This window comes from Rhagoletis zephyria, unplaced genomic scaffold (genome assembly GCF_001687245.7).
Source record: "Rhagoletis zephyria isolate East Lansing unplaced genomic scaffold, Rhagoletis_zephyria_1.1 Rzeph_scaffold_12496, whole genome shotgun sequence".
NCBI lineage: Eukaryota > Metazoa > Arthropoda > Insecta > Diptera > Tephritidae > Rhagoletis > Rhagoletis zephyria.
The window spans coordinates 1-17198 of NW_016169570.1; the positions used below are offsets into that span (position 1 = coordinate 1).

The window sequence follows — 17198 nt, forward strand, 5'->3', positions numbered from 1 at the left end:
TAACTGTCTCCCGGCTAGTTGATTTTCCCGCGTATCTGAAGCACTTTGTCGGTAAACAAGTATTGCATAAAAAATCCATAAAAATTTTCCCGCATAATTCAACCCGCTTAATTGGTTTCCCCGTGTAATTGGTTAAAAACATGTGGCAATGAAAAGAGATATACCTTAAATTTTCCCCGGTCGTTTAATTGATTACCCGGTTAATTGAACCAAAAGTTGTGCAATTTTTGAAGCGCAATTAAGCGGGGAATACTGTACATTCCCACTGGGATACTTTCGATTGGTATATAATTTGTTTATTAAACAAATGAGAGCTAAATTTAAAAAAAAATATTTATTGAATATATATTTGTTATTATTTTCAGCTAACCCACTTGCGAAATATTTACTAACACGTTAAATTTCGTACCCTATAGATTTTATTCACTAAACATGTACTATAAAAAGGATATAAATAATGCACAATTCCAATTGGGTAATAAAATAATTTTTTCATGACCTGTAAGATACTTTGCATATGGGCGTATGAGTTTATATATTTATTTCGACATGTCAAATAGAATGTGAGGCCTCCCCCCCTTCAATCTAATTTGATTCACCGGCAATTCAAAAACTGTCAAACATACAAAGATAANATACTATGTATATACGAATGGACCCTGGTATGAATAAAGTACAATTTTACAATGTACTTTAGGGTGGTCCAAAAAAAAGTAAAGTCGGAATTTTAATACTCTCACTCCCTAGGATTGCTCTATCCGAAAAATATACCCCTATTTTTTATTTTGAAATCAAAAAGTATTTAGAGGTCGCTCAAAGCGCTCAAAGTTTTCCATGTATTTTATATGAAAAAAAAAACAACTTTTCGTAGAAATAGTATTTCGATCAGAAAACTCTGATTCTCTTCAGAAGACTGCCAGTAATAATACCCAGTTTTTTATTTAAAATTTTTTTTAATACTAACTATTTTTTAGGGGTCCCCCATTGCATTTTCAGGGGTTTTTATATAGTCACTTTGTAAAAAAGTCTTCTGAAGAGAAACAAAGTTTTTCGATCGAAAAATATTGATTTTCGAGAATTCTATACCATTTGTACGAAAAGTTGTGTTTTCCCATATAAAATAGATGGAAAACTTTGAGCGCTTTGAGCGCCCTCTAAATATTTTATGATATCAAAATAAAAAAATAGGGGTATATTTTTCGGTATAGAACAATCCTAGGGGGTGAGAGCATTCAAATTCCGGCTTTACTTTTTTTGGACCACCCTCATGCACATAAATGTGTATTTGGAGAAAAGTGTATGTAAACATACTACCATGCATTCTATGCAAATCGAACTTTTTTATTGCACCTACCAAAGTGGGAAATAAAAAATATGAGTTGTGATTGCAATCACAGAAAATTATGACAAATTTATATCTAATGTGAGCACAAGGGACACGCGCCCGCCACGTCCGTTAAAAAATTGTTCTTTTTTCATTCCAGGTGCACCCTTCAATTACTGTAATTTGTTCGTATATATGTACATACATACATATGTATGTACTTAAATATTCACTAGCGTACAAAAACATTTTATTGTCGAAGCTTGTAAATATTTTCTTCTGAAGATGGAAATTTATTGCAATGCAATGGTTAAGTTAGGAATAATTAGATATTACATAAATATGTACGTAGGTACGTATTTAGTTCGACCTTAACATCTTTGGGCGTTCGGGATAAAGAAATATTAGAATGATTATCTACATATGTACATATGTATGTAAATACATATGTATGTATAGACAGGTGTGATGGTAAAACACCACAGTGGACGCTACAATAGTATTTAAAAAAAGAAATAAAATTAAAATCAAATTCAATATTATAGCATAAAAAACTACAAAATCTTTAGCCTATTTTCGTTCTATGCAATTACTAAAAGTTAATTTTTATATACACCTTTTATATATTTTTCTCCAATTTAAACTTAATTACCAAAATTTATAAAGCTCTGCATAGTAACAGTCGTAATTTCACAAAGAGTGTGACATTTTGAAATTTTTATAAGTTATATTTTGTATACGGGCGCTGTGGTGTAGTGGTCAGCAGTGTGCGCCACCACTCCGCGGGGCCTGGGTTCAAACCCGGTTCAATCCAACATCACAAAAAAAAAAAAAAATAAAAACAAAAAAAGTTTTTTTTCAATAGCGGTCGACCCTCGGCAGGCAATACCTGCCAACCTTTGATTGTATTTCTGCCATGAAAAACAGCTTCTCATAAAAATACAAATCGGCGTGCGGAGTCGGCGTAAAACTGTAGATGAGGTCCCTCCACTTTGTGTGACAACATCACGCACGCCAAAAATCGGAGGAGAAGCTCGGCCAAGCACTAACGTATGTGTAAGCGTCAATCTATGATTATTATTATACCTAAAAAACAACAAAAAGAAAGCTCCAAATGATCCTAATTCCGTGCTTGGAACATTTTATAGTTAACTGATACTAGGACGCAAATTTTGATTAAACCAATGATGCTTGGAGGATCCCGCACAAATTACATGGAGAATGGCTCCCTGTCGAATTGGCTCCAACTATCATTCTATCAACTATCAACTGTCATTCTGATCAAAAGTGGCAATGGGTGCAATACCAATTTATGGACAGTTTTCTAGGTATTGAAGGTCAAAGGGTGCGGCTAGTGTAGATCTTAAACGTAATTACAAAAAGAGTTCTTAGCTATTTTTTTGGGGTTTTTCAAAAACCTGCGTATGTTTTTACAACACTGCGGAGTCAATCACCAATCTGTTCTTTGTTATCAATCGTAATTCATTTGTCTTTGGACTGCGACGGCATTTTCCATGTAATGCCCAATCGGGCAACTAATTCAGTGGCATCGCGATATCCTCTATCGAAAAAGTTATTTAATTTTCCTGAAACCATCTACATAGTCATTCTATCTGCATCTCTATCGAATTCATGCTTCAACATAGCTGCATCATTATTCCGAGAATCTGAGAAGTAGGGCCCTTGACTCGCAAGTATATATCCATCTGGAGCGATAGCTAGAGCGGGTTTTACCAAGTGTCGACCTTTATGAGTGCAATAAGATTGTCGGAGGATTATATATGTAGTTGGAAGAATCTGCCTATAGATTAACAGATCTCTTGTAAGGGCATCAAATCTTTTATTTCTAGGCACGAATTGTTGTATGAGAGATTACTTGAGAGTCGCAATGGTCAAACTTGTTGACTGTCTACTTGAATATTTAAACACTCCTGTGAGAAAATCGTCAGAAAAACCTTGACGTACATTTCTGAAGCGGTTTTGACAAGGCGCTCTCTCACAGTAAGTAAGTTGTAAAGTCATTGGAAAGAAAACTTTCAAACTCCTCATCTGAAAAACTTGTTCTCATCTTCGAGCCTGTACGACTTTGAACCAAAACACATAGTCCTTGCAGGAAATTGCATGAATAGTATATCTCCTTTGGCTTACTAGTATAGATGGCCTATTAAATCCCTCTCGCCTGCGGATAACAATTTCACATTTATTGGCAATTTCTTCTCCATCTATTCGAGTCATGAGCCCTGGAGTAAATCGAGTTCCCACGTAAGCGAGTTTTTGAAATGCATATTTTAACCTTCTCAGAATAATATTGAGTAAACGTTGTCGCAGAATACAATATTGGGAATATCGCGGGTTTAATAGTTTGAAATACAGTGTGTTCCTACGTCGTAGAGATGTCGTTTTCAATTCGATTAAATCGAAGATAGACTAATCGAGCCCTTCCGATTCGATTTTCTTTTGATATTTTAGTTCCGATTCGATCGTAAATCGATTGAAAAAAATTCAAGAATCGACATTCGATTTTACCTCAATTGGTTTACTTCAGAAAATCCATAAAATTTTAAAGAAATTTGAATTGAAGGCTGGTAGAAAAAAAAATCACAAAAAAAAAAATAAAAAATTAGGCATTTCCTTAAGTAGGTTTAATGATAAATTTCCACTAAGCATTAAATGAAAAAAAATAGCCATTAGTGCGATTCATAAAATATCGTAACGCGTAATTTTTGATGAATTGGCAACTTTGCGAACAAAATTGTATGAACGAGCTATCGCAACTCCGGATTGCAAAAGTAAATTTTTTTTTTCAAAATGTTGCACATAAGTGAAAAAGAAAAGTTTATACCTTTACATACATTTGCATATATTTTTTGTAATTTAATTTTATTTTTTCAAAGTTTTTACGAATTGTTAGCTACTTGATTGCTTTTACATAAATCTGGTTATTTAACCGTTATGAAAAATGTAAGTATGTATTCTTTAAAAATTACAACAATAGTTTGGTCAGATCGCCGTGTTTTGACCAAATATATGAATCGATCTTGGGATGTCGATTTATTTTTTGCCGATTCCTTTCAGCATCGATTATTTTTATTTCGAGTCGAGTCCTTTCAAAAATCGATTTTTTTTATTTCGATCTGGCATCTCTACTTGAGGCAAAACGACTTTTAGCATGCGAAAATGATATTTGAGTACAAAAAATAATTTGACATCAATCTCACGAATATATAACATTTCAGATGCACAGAGTAGATTTCTTATTATTAAGAGAATAGGTAAGGGTATGCAGGTAAAACTTTACTAAGCAACATCTAAGCCAAGCCCACACCACAAGTTGAAATGTTCCTAAAAACATGTTTTTATTTGCAAAAGATATTGGAGTTTAAGAAATTTTATCGAGGTCCTGCCATATACATGAATCCTTATATTTAGTAACAGAACGTTATGTAAATAAAAATACCTTTATTATATTTAGTAGAAGGATCGGTCTTATGAGCCCATAGTTGAGTGGTACGAAAAATAAGTAAATTTACGACTATAATGGACAAATGGATGTACTTTCATATAAACATATGTAAATACGTACATAAGCAGTTTTAAGTACCATTATTTAATCCATTTTATTATACTAAACCGTTGCATATTTATAGGTAAATATTTTAAAATTGTTTTGACAGTGGCCAAACATCTGTTACGCTGAATAAACTTTTTTATGGCTTAAAGCTTTCTGCTAGCCTGCAGGGAAAACTCGAGCTAATGAACCAAATTTTTAGTTCAGTACTAGTTCTTTACAAACGAACCCGTCTGATAGTAACTAGATCCTCACCTGTTGAAATGTGTTGATTTGCTAAACTTTTTTATTTTTTTAAACATCCAAACATACAAACTTTCACATTTATAGTATTAGTAAGATTCTCTAAAGTATACTGAAGCAATTCTGGCTATTACGGTATCCGACATATGCCATCCGCACAAATCCAATACTGCTCACTCATTTGTTAGTACAGTGCGAATCTGATTGGATCGCATCCGTCGGATTCCGTAATAGGCATGAATAACACAGGGCAACACTGATTTTGGTGCCGTAAGTGTTAAAGCTGTTTTCGAAAAACTTTTTGTGGTGATTACGAATATGTAAGTATAGAGTTTCTATCAGCTCCAGTTTTTTTTCGAAAACGAGGTCACAGTCTCAAAAGGTCGCTGTTTTTGCAATATTTGAGAAGCTCTAGCAAACAAAAACAAAAGCTGATAGGTTCGCTTAGACTTAAATTAAAGCTAAGCTCGATTACTGTCCCTGAAAATACCATCGCTGCACTTTGACCTGGCGTTCGATTATAGTCATTTACTAAACAATAAAAAAATACTACAAAATTGTGCCATTGGAAAAAAAATTGCCAAAATCAGTTTTTGCAGTTCAATAGATGACTATGGGCTGGTTTCTACAACTCAACTCAACTTAACTTAGTTTAGCCAATTTTTCGGGCTTAGTTAAGAATAAGCTGAATAAAAAGTAAGCTAACTTTTGATTTAAGTCCAACTAAGTTAAGTCTTAACTAAGTTAAGTTGAGTTGGAGAAAACTGCCCTATAAGTGACCTTAGGGTCAAAGTTCAGGTATAGTAGCCGAGATTTATAGCTTTAAATTAAGCCTAAGTGGAAGGTACTACATACCACCTTTTAGCTTCTCAAATATTTCAAAAAAGGCGGGTTTTCGACACTTTGACCTGGCCTGACCTTTTCTCTAAATCTCGAGCTGATGAAAACTTTATACTTACAGATTCGTAATCAGCACAAAAAAGTATATCAAAAACAGCTTTAACATTTGCGGCACCAATTTTTTTCCATTTTTGTAGGCCTGCGTAATCAAGATCGATGCTCAATAAATTATGTGTGTCTATATGTACATTAGGGTGTCCCTTAGCCATATGGCTAATTTAAATTTTTGTTATCCAAAATTTTAGGCCAATCGGATAAAGTTAAGGCATATAAATAACTGTTTTTTTGCTTAACGTCTTATTTTGGTTGTTTATGTTTTTAAAGGTATTAATTTAGAATTAAAATAATGTGAGCGTGGCAGCCACCTTTTTGAACAGTTAAAATTTTTACAAGGTTTTTTTAAGTGAAACTGTGCCTGCCATGGTTTGAATCATGAAGAAAAAATTTAAACTTTTACTTTACATTTCAAAATTAAAGCCTAACAGTCATCCCTAATAAGCGCATTGAGCGTTACACTAATATAATTATATTTTAAATAATAAAAAGGTAACTTTTTGGTTTTGCTTATTTGTTTTAAAGTTGAAATAGGCAAAAGCTACATATCGTCACCTGAAATGCAAAAAGACGTAACAAACATCGTCGCGGAGATTCAAAAAGACGTAACTAATAAAAAATTCAAAATTGACTTTTTGATTGATATGTCTAGCATATTTGGCCGAATTTGGGAGTTACATCTTTTTATTGAAAAAAAAAACAAAAATATTAGTCACGACTTTTTACGTTTCACTTACGATGTTACGACTTTTTGCATATCAGGTGACGATAAATATATACTGTTTAAAAATATTTTTATTTCGAAATAAATTTGCCTTTGCATTTTCAAAATCTTTCTTCTCGCTCTAATTTCTTCACCTGGTTTAATTCAACAAAGAAACAAAATCAGCGTCAAATTTGTATTTTTATTGTATCTATATTAGGGGGGTCCAAAAACAGTAAAGTCGGAATTGTAATGCTCTCACCTCCCAGGATTGTTCTATATCGAAAAAAGTATACCCCTATTTTTCTATTTTGAAATCAAAGAATCTTTAGAGGGCGCTTAAAGCGCTCAAAGTTTTCCATGTATTTTTATATGGGAAAAATTTCGTAGCAATGGTATAGAATTCTTGAAAATCCATATTTTTCGATCGGAAAACTCTGGTTCTTTTCAGGAGACTTTCAATAATAATACCCAATTGTTTATTTAACCATTTTTTAATACTAACGATTTTTTATTGGTCGCCCGATTGCATTCTTCGGGGTTTTCGTGGGTTTTTGGCGGACCTATATATTATAGCTGCGATGAAAAAATGCTTAAATGAAAAATTGGGTATTATTATTGGGAATTTCCTGAAAAATAATGATTTTTAACTATTCTATACCATTTCTACGAAAAGTTGTTTTTTTCCCAAATAAAATACATGGAAAACTTTGGGCGCTTTGAGCGACCTCTAAATATTTTTTGATTTCAAAATAAAAAAAGGGTATACCTTTTTCGATATAGAACAATCCTAGGGGGTGAGAACATTAAAATTCAGACTTTACTTTTTCAAATGCGTTTTTGGACCACCCTAATCTATATACGTTGAGATGTGGTTTTCTGCTCCTTTTGCTGTTTTAGCACCATACAATGATTTTATTCTTTTGTCAAAACTTGACCAGTATAATAAAATAAACTGATGCAGATATATCCAGAGTTTAAGATAAAAAATATATACCAGCAGAGTCATATCAAAGTACGAAATCTCGTGTATAAACACTGCATGCCGAATTGCTACCAGTTACCGCGTACAACAGGTCAAAGTTTACTTTTCATTAAACTGACGTGTACGGTAAGCGGTTTAGCGCGCTCTAAAGCGCTTTATAACTTTCAAAAATAAAAAAGGAAATTTTTTTATTAATGATTTTTATGTAAACAGACAAGATCTTTCGATTGAGAAGACCAAAAAAAAATTGAAAATCACCATAATCGAGAAAATTAAAAAAAAATCCTTAGAAATCATGGTTTTCGAATTATTTTTCCCATTTTTTGTCTGCTTCTCAGCTAGTGAAAAAGCAGCTTTTGACATGATATGTATCTTTCATACCACTTATTGTTCACATATGAGTTTTTGTGATATATGTACACTTGTATTAAGTTAAGTGACATTTTCAACATTTTGGGTTATTTTCCTTCTATTTATTTAATGTTCGTTATTTTTTTATAAAAGGCCAGGACCATTATAAATGCACATTTCAAACTTTTCTAAAAATTCAACAAACTTTACCAATTACACTTAAAAATTTCAAACTTTTTATTCAGGTATTAGGTATGCACTAGAAAATCGCAATCATTTTTAATAATAGTAGGAAGCGTTGTGCATTTTCTTCCATATAAAGTATGCCTGATAATTTTTTCTATATGGAAATGGTAGTTTCACAAGCTGTTAATACACTTACACAGAATTTATTACATTTTCTTAAGAAAAGTATCAGGAAATACATACATACGTATTTATTTGTTGTACCTATCATCAAAAGTATTAACATACACGTGTATATATTTCTAAGAATACACAACTGCTAGTCCTTAAGGTGAGATTAAAAAAACTTCGATCTACGAAGAGATTGCACTTCCATCGGACTCAAAATATGGACATAGAAAGGAACTAAGACGCACATCATAAAGCAATCTAGAAACTAAGCTTAAGGTGCTATTATTATTAAATTAAATGAAGGCTTATCAGTTGAATGTACATATGTATGTATGTAGTTTTGTATACTTTGTTATACAGTCCATCAGGATGAAAATGGGACCTGCTAATAATGAAATAAAATACAAAAATTGAACAAAATTTAATATAAAATAAATTATATTATATGAAAAAAATTTGAAAATAACGTAACGGTTATAATAATCTTATTACTTATCCTAAATTTTATTTTCTGAGCGAAAAATTACGATTATTTTCCAAGCAATAAATAAAACTGAAAAAATAACTATAAAACTTGATCATCGCTGAAGAAAATAATTCCGTTCCATAACATCAATATTCAAGTGAAGGAGTAAGTGAAGGACAGGTTCGAACTTCAAGAGAATTGGATTGTTTTCTTAGCTTATACGAACCTAAACCTTTGTTTATTAAGCTGATATCTGGCTCATCTCTGTACTACCATCTCTTATCTTGTTGCAGTTAGAACAAAACACTGTTAGTGTGCGGACTTATTTTTCAAACTGTACTGTAAATCAGTAAATGTTTATATTAAACTGTAGTCATATTATTTTAATTTCCTAGGAATTCCCCATTGTTCATGTGTGCATTTACCAATAATTTCAGTGTACTCATACAAATATGTATGTATGTATATGTAAAATCCCTAAGTAAAATAAAAACATATCGCCACACAAATACTCGTACTATATGACCCCACTGCTTATACTATTTAAGCATCGAGAAAATGCATTTCTCGTTATGTGTAAATTAGTGATCGCGTCAATCAACATGTCTAAAGCAATCGCAATTTTAACTGGCTTCTTGTTCGCACTGATCTCGTTAGACAGCTGTGCAGGATACTCAGCACACGGTCGACCACCGCGTCCCATCACTGATGCTGTTCTAGCCCGCCAACTGGTACATCAATCCAACTGGGCTGCAGTGGGTAGCATATCGCATAATGAGAAGACCGCCGATTATCCAATGGTGAACGTAATCGCTGTAGATGATAGCGCTTTGAATGGCTCCTCGACTGGGCGGGTACATTTCTTGCTGGCGGATTTTGACTTCACTGGTGCCGATGCATTGCACAATAACAAAGTGACATTCTTCTTCAGCGAAGAGCAGACAGGATCATGTAACAAGCGTGGCGTTAATCCCATGGAACCGGCGTGCCCACGCATCATGATAAGCGGGCGTGTTCAGAAGGTGAGATGCTTTTATATTAATTTTATGTTTGGCAATTTAATTTTCCCTCTGCTTGCTTTTTAGTTGGACACAAAAATCCCAGAGTACAATGACTATATGGAAGCATTCAACAAACGCCATAAACATTCAAAAATTTGGGTCGAAGGTAAGAGAATTAAACTTATACTTATTTACTTATCATATGTATTAAGACCAGTTAGACTTTCGTTACGTAAATTAGTGGTTTTGGTGGTCCATAACCATATTTTCTGCTAGTGAAATATTTTGAATGACATCGAACTATCTTTTTTGGCATTTTTTTTATAATACAGGCAATTACTTAATTTCAATTCTAAGGATTTGCGATATACATTGTATACATAAGTACATATTCGTTTCCCATCTATTTAATTAAAAAAAACATCAACAAATCGTCACTGGACAACGCAACGATATTATTGTTTCCTGTAATATTTTTTACTTAAGCATTCAAGGGTTAAATCTCTAAACGAAAGTCCCAAAATTCTCGACTTGCCTTGATTTGGTCTTTAAACACTTTGTGAGCAGAAGGAGGTACAAGATCCCGAAAGCAACTATTCTTTCGTTTGAATATGTTCGCCTGCAGCTTTCGGAAAGCGTAAAATACGTGGACCTGATCGTATATAGGAAACTGTGGTGGAAACCTAACTTTGAGCAGAGAATTAGGATGGCAGGAGATTGTCTTACGGTCTCTAAACCAAAGTAATTTTTTTCCACTACAACGCCAGAGTTAATCCCGTAATGTTATATGGAGTTCTCGTCTGCTGAAAGTCACTAGATAGAGCAACACAAGTTAGTTAGCTACACGATGTTCAAGAAGCTACCGCCATTGGTATTAGTAGTGTATTGCGGAGCAGTCCATAACTCCTGTTGTCATATAAGACAAAAATGCAGAAGCACGGACTTCGACTAGGCCCAAAGAAATTAGATGCCTAACAAGCTCAGCGTCTGGACACTCTAAAACTCTTGAAGGTTTCAAGTTCAACCCAGATTGTTTGGATCACTGCATTACTGAAGTGACTGCGAGAAGCAATTTCTCTACACATATTACCTCAAGGGCTGCTTAAGTGGGGCGAGGTAGCTGAAGGGAGGGATCAAAGTTTTGTGGAAGAGTGGGCAGAGGTTATTTTGTCATGAGTTCTCCTTCTAAATCAAGTTTAAGCTTCCGGACTTCTGTAGCGTGTTTCAGGCAGAAATGGCTGCCATTAAAAGAGACACACTGCTATAAATCTCAATAAAAGTCAGTAAGGGAGGTAAGCATCTGAAAGCCAAGCGGCAGTCAGTGCCAAAACTATAGGACTTGGCACTCTCTACTAATCGCGTCGGAATAGTTTCCAGCTATTTTTATATGGGAAAACTACATGGCTGAGAAGTTGGCGAGAAGGCATATGCTGGAAACTGCGATAACTGTGGGTGGAAGCACTACTAATCACCTATGGTGATTGGATAGATGTGCCTCGTACTAGCTCATTGGACGCTGGGTGATGGCGGGGGTTTTGGGATGGTGGGGGTTTTGACCGGTTCGAACGTAATTTACGCGATAAGATCTGAATGTTGATAAGCTTGAATCGCTTCACCACTTTCTACTAGGCTGTAAAGCTTTCGCAAGGCTAAGACTGAAGTATATTGGCTCTCTTCTTATAACCAACTCCAATATTAACACCAGTCATTTACTCCTTTTCATCGATCGAATAATGTCACACGGTATCACAAAAAGGACAACCCCTAAAATGTCTAAATTTGTCCCCAACTGGTGACTGACATCTAACCTAACCTACTTGTGAGCAGAATAAATGCACAAAAATCGTTTAACAATAAGATCTTTTAATTTCCAGCAGACTTTAAATACAAAAGTAGGCTCGAGCACCCCCTGCCCCTATCTAGCTACGTCAAACTTGTCTCCACGGTACACTTTTTCAAATAGGAAGACAGTTTTTTTTACATGCTCTTTAATCCCTCGTTTAGTGAAAGTCCCTGGGAGCTTATAAAATTTTTTGAGATTTTTATTCGCACTGCAAACACTTGTTTATTATTATTAGTTCTTATCACGGCATGTATTTGATGCCGGTCAGAATTGTCTGATATGTACATATGTTTTCGTTGGAGACTTTTTAATTCAATAGTTTTTATAAAGTGATAATATTTTAAAGTAATATATATACACATATATATGTATTAAAATGATTACTTATTTACTAATTACATACATATTTTTTTATTTATTAGTTATTTTTTTTTATAAACTGTTTTTGTATTTCGCAGCGCATAATTTCTATCTGAGTGAATTGGAAATTGATAACATCTACATCGTAGCCTATCAGGGCGGTCCACGAACAATAAACGCGGAAGACTATTACAACGCACATTTGTAATTTAAATATTTTAATATTATTTAGTTAATCAATGTTAATAAAAAATGATTTAAACAATCAAGCAGCTCATTTTGTGTCAAAAGAGTAGAAACCAGAAAAATCTATTTATTATCGAAAGCGACCATTGCCTTTCATTATTGAATGGCAGGTGCAGCGCAGATATATCTTATAAGTGCATCGCTTTGTGTTTGGATTTTCATTCCTTTTTCCTAGCTGCTACGTACTTTAACGTATGCATCTTCTATTACCGCAGGTAGCAGTAGTTGCCTAAACTAGTTTATCTTAGCCATCAACATTCAATGGGGTAAACGACATTCAAAAATCCAATTACGTGTTCATTGATATGAAAATATTCTTAATTTTAGTTCTTATTTAACACGCAGAGAGATAAGTACACTCGGTGACTTTTGGTTGAAAATGAAAGAGTTTATAATAGTTAGATTTTTCTACTTGTGCTTGAGTGTTTCATTTGGATTAAGCAATGCAGCCATTGATGAAGATCGTCAATATTATCAACAATTCAAGGTAATGTACATACATACTAGGAAAGCTAATCCCGTGATGCCGGGTTCCCGACCTGTTTGAGGACCCAAAAATCGCGGGATTCTTGGCAAATAATTCCGAGATTTTCGGGATTTGTAATTTGCACTGATGGAAATAATAGAAACTCCCTTTCCTAACCATATATTTCTATTATACTTATTTCTTTTTTTATTTAATAATTAATATTTTTTTATAGATGTCAAGCACATTGATATAAACTCAATAACATCCCCGAATTTCGTCCTTCTAACTTTATCAACTTAAAAAGTTACCTATTTGTCCTTGTGAATCCAGAAGTTTTTAATCATTTTAGATTCTAAAGAACTTTCCTCTTTAATTTGGTACCCATATTTTTATTCTAACCAGGCATTGCATTAAATCAAATAATTGTTGGAATTAATTATATCTTTGAAAATACAACATCCTTTAGAATAAATAACTACGACCGAGAGAAAAAATAAAAACGCCTCTTTAAATAAAAAAGTAGGTTTCAAATCCATTTATTTATTATTTCTTATGGTAGGAGAGCTTTTCAAACAATATACATACATAGACGCGATTTTCTCGGTTTAAGTTGTTGAAAAGTAATGAATATCTAAATCCCGGGATCCTGGGATTGTGATAACGACATCCCGGGATCGTAAAAAGCGAAAAAATTAACATCTCTAATACATACATATCGTCGTTTAAAGTACAAAACCGCGTCTCTACAAAATGCACAACGCGTATGTGAGGTTGCATAAATTATTTTCTAGAGATTAAAAAAGCTCATATTTCAAAATGGTGTGAGCAGGTCAAATTTTTGCAGAGCTGGGCGATAAGTATTACGATTACTAAACGATTAGGATTGCAGTAATCCCAACAAGTTAAAAAACAAGATTACAATCACAGTAATCCTTCATCGAACGAACTTAGATTAAGATTACAGTAATTGTAATTTTAAAAAAGGTTAAATTACGATTACTGAGGTTTAATTCCAACGCTGAGTCTGGGCTCATACTTTTACTTATGGCTCCAAAACGTACACCGGGTCAGAATCTCTATATCGAAGATAATGGGGATGAACTTCATGTTGAGCAACATGCTCCGGTATTTCAACCCGAGGTATTTACAACCCTCAAGGCCATGGGCTACGTGGCGGAAAGTAGGTGAAGGCGCAGGGGTTTACGTTTCTGTAGTGACAGCCAAACTGCGCTGAAGGCAGTGAGCAGCTCTGTAACTACTTCCAGATTGGTTCGACAATGCAAGTCTCGAACAAATTGTGTTGAAAACCACAATGAACTTATTTTACTCTGGGTGCCAGGTTACTCGGGAGTATCTGGTTATGAATCATCTGAACATTTGACCAGAGAGGGCTCATACCAGGTATTCCTCGATCCGAAACTCATTATAGCACTTCCACCTTCGGCCATCGAAGTCACCATCACAAAATGAGTGAATATTTCGCTCGACAATGACTGGGAGGCTTCGAGGGGCTGCAGGTGAGCGAAACTCATGTAGCAAGGGTATTTGCTTTCATTGAATAGATTGGACTGTATACAACCTGCAGGGCTGTTGGCTGTACATTTTATGTGGCACAAACATCTGACTGAGATCGGTATACATGGCAACCCTATTTAACCTTTTTGCCTTGAAGAGGGTGATATGGCGGAACACTTTTGGGGGCTCTTCCCGCCTTTGAAAGAATCAAGTATGAGTGTTTGGCAGCGATGTGTTGAGAGACGAACAACTGAGCTCTTTGACACCAAACAACGTGCTTCGGTTTCTTCGTAAATCACATAGATTTAAACCAGTTTACAAACCGATTATTTAGTCCCACAAAAAATCTCATCTCACCATTTTGTAAAATATTTGTTTCTTACAGTTGGTTTATAACAAACATTATGAAACTAATACGGAAGAGCGAAAGAGGGAGCGTTTATTTTTAAAGAATTTCGCATTCATCGAAGAACACAATCTGAACTATACAAAAGGACTAACGAACTATGAATTGGGAGTCAATGAATACGCAGATTTGAGCGACGAGGAGTTTACAAACATCATGATTGCCAGCGACGATGGCATTGAGTAAGGTTAACGATTTATTTTATGTAAAAAGTAGAAGAAAAACCTTCTGCCTCTTCATTTTCAACAGTACGCAAAGTGTTTTTGAGCAAGGCGCCACCTTTATACCGCCAGCCAATGTCGATTTGCCCGATGCAGTGGATTGGCGTGAATTAGGTGCAGTAACGGAAGTTAAAAAACAAGGTAAGCTTATACATATACATACATACCCTGCAGTAAAATTTAGAGACAGTCTGACAAAGCGCTAGTTCCGAACTTCATATATCAGAACTATCTCTGAACTAGTGCAAATTGGATGCAAAGCGGCACAGTTGAAACTTTTGGTGTGCTGGTTGTGCTCTGTTGAGAAGTAAATGCACAAATTCTCACTTCTCGTACAATACTAAAATAGCTCAGCGGGAGGACCTCCGACTCTAACATCGTTGGTCGCGAGGTCAAATCGCGGTGCAGGCAGTTGTGATTTTCAGATTTAATCAATTTAAATTGTTGAGTGTCGCTTAAAAATTCAAGAGAAAATGATCAATGATTTAGTATAAATAAAATTAGAGAAAAAAATAAATAAAATGCAATCTGTAAAAGAACAGAAAAAATTAAAAAAATATCAAAAAATCGAATAATCAAAATTTTTTCATAAAAAACTTATTGTCGCAGATCTGTCCAAAATGGAAAGAGTTCAGAAAAGAAAAAATTATCCAGAACTGTCAAAAATGGAACCAGTTCAGAACTAGTTCGAAAGTTCTGCAGAGGTGGCAATTTCCACTTCGTAGAACAACGCCATGTAAAAGGAGACAGTTGAAATCATTGCGTTGGTATAGATCGAGAACCAGAACTGCCTATTAAAGAGCTAGTTTTGCGCTAATTCTGAACTAGCGCAATTTACTGCCGNAGTTTTGCGCTAATTCTGAACTAGCGCAATTTACTGCCGGGTAGCTCAGCGAGAAGACCTCCGACTCAAGCATCGTTGGTCGCGAGTTCAAATCGCGATGAAGGCAGTTGTGAGTTTTCAAATTTAAAGAGTTTAAATTGTTGCATGTACTTACAATATTTTTTTTTTTAATAAAATATGTAATAAAAATGGAATTTGTAACAGGAAAGAAAAAACGAAGAAAATATCCAAAATACGAATCTTAAAAACGGTTCCTTATAAAAAACTGTCCAAAACGGAACCGGTTAAAAACTAGTTCCAAAGTAATGCACTGGGCGTCAATTGACACCGCCAATGACATCGCCGTATAAAACTGGATAGTTGAAAGCGTTGCTTGGGTATTGAGCTAGAACTACGACTGTCGACAAAAAGTCTAATTCTACGCTAGTTCAGAGCTAGTCAGATTTTCTGCAGGGTACCTGTCTCAACCGTGCTCCATAGATTATATCGATAAATGTTCTCACACTTTCTTCTTTTCTCTCTTCTTTTGTAGATCTTTGCAGCTCTGCTTGGGCTTTTACCGCTATTGGCGCATTGGAGGGACAATATTTTCGCAAAACCTCTAAACTTATTTCACTTTCAGAGCAAAATCTAATAGACTGCACCATTCCCTACGGTAATAAGGGCTGTCGAGGTGGCACCAAAGAACGCAGCTTTTTGTATGTGCGCGACAATGGAGGTATTAACTCAGCCGCCGTGTATCCATATCGTGCGCAATTAGGAGCTGAGTGTTTGTTCGATGTGTCTGCGATTGTGGCGAAGAGCAAAGGATTTGTTAAACTAACGCCAAACGATGAAAATGCTCTAAAGGCTGCTGCAGCCACGGTGGGCCCAATTGCAGTTAAGGTTAATGCGAAATGTTTTCGTAAGAAATTCTATAGGCAAGGTATTTTCGATGATGAGGCATGTAAGGAGCGCAAATCGAATCACGCGATGCTTCTTGTGGGCTATGGACGAGACAATGTTACTAATAAAGACTATTGGATATTGAAAAATTCATGGGGTCACAGTTGGGGTATGGATGGTTATATGAAAATACCGCGGCATGTCAATTATGGAGGTATCGCAATGCGTGCGAGTTACCCGTTGATTTAAATGTACATTGAAAATTCGCATATATGTATTTAAAAAAAAAAATAATATATCATCGAAAATAATCAATTTTATTAAAAAAGATGCTTATTGTCTCGGGTATCCAGAATGAAGTAGCTAATCTTTATATTACCTACATATGTATATATGTACATATGTAAGAACATTTTTTAAATTATTTGTGTAGGTGGAAGTTTTTTTTAAAAATGTT

The 17198-nt window shown here is 34.7% G+C and overlaps 2 protein-coding genes across 2 annotated transcripts; both read left to right on the forward strand.

Moving 5' to 3' along the window:
• The first annotated feature begins 9510 nt into the window (after positions 1 to 9510).
• On the forward strand, positions 9511 to 12424 carry LOC108377671 (protein CREG1-like). Its single transcript, XM_017633937.1, has 3 exons — positions 9511 to 9973; positions 10037 to 10118; positions 12254 to 12424. The coding sequence occupies exons 1-3, from the start codon at positions 9524 to 9526 to the stop codon at positions 12361 to 12363; spliced, it is 642 nt and encodes a 213-aa protein (XP_017489426.1). The 5' UTR covers positions 9511 to 9523; the 3' UTR covers positions 12364 to 12424.
• A 68-nt stretch (positions 12425 to 12492) lies between these two features.
• LOC108377670 (cathepsin L1-like) lies at positions 12493 to 16990 on the forward strand. The gene is made up of 5 exons (XM_017633936.1): positions 12493 to 12667; positions 12729 to 12888; positions 14771 to 14973; positions 15041 to 15153; positions 16389 to 16990. Exons 1-5 carry the CDS (start codon positions 12663 to 12665, stop codon positions 16988 to 16990), a joined length of 1083 nt encoding a protein of 360 aa, XP_017489425.1. The 5' UTR covers positions 12493 to 12662.
• The last annotated feature ends 208 nt before the right edge of the window (positions 16991 to 17198 follow it).

Coding starts and splice junctions, on each gene's coding strand:
- LOC108377671 (XM_017633937.1), top strand. CDS start 9,524: ATGTGTAAATTAGTGATCGCGTCAATCAACATGTCTAAAGCAATCGCA. Junction 9,974..10,036: donor TAAGCGGGCGTGTTCAGAAG/GTGAGATGCTTT, acceptor CTTGCTTTTTAG/TTGGACACAAAAATCCCAGA. Junction 10,119..12,253: donor TTCAAAAATTTGGGTCGAAG/GTAAGAGAATTA, acceptor TGTATTTCGCAG/CGCATAATTTCTATCTGAGT.
- LOC108377670 (XM_017633936.1), top strand. Junction 14,974..15,040: donor GCCAGCGACGATGGCATTGA/GTAAGGTTAACG, acceptor CATTTTCAACAG/TACGCAAAGTGTTTTTGAGC. Junction 15,154..16,388: donor AACGGAAGTTAAAAAACAAG/GTAAGCTTATAC, acceptor CTTCTTTTGTAG/ATCTTTGCAGCTCTGCTTGG.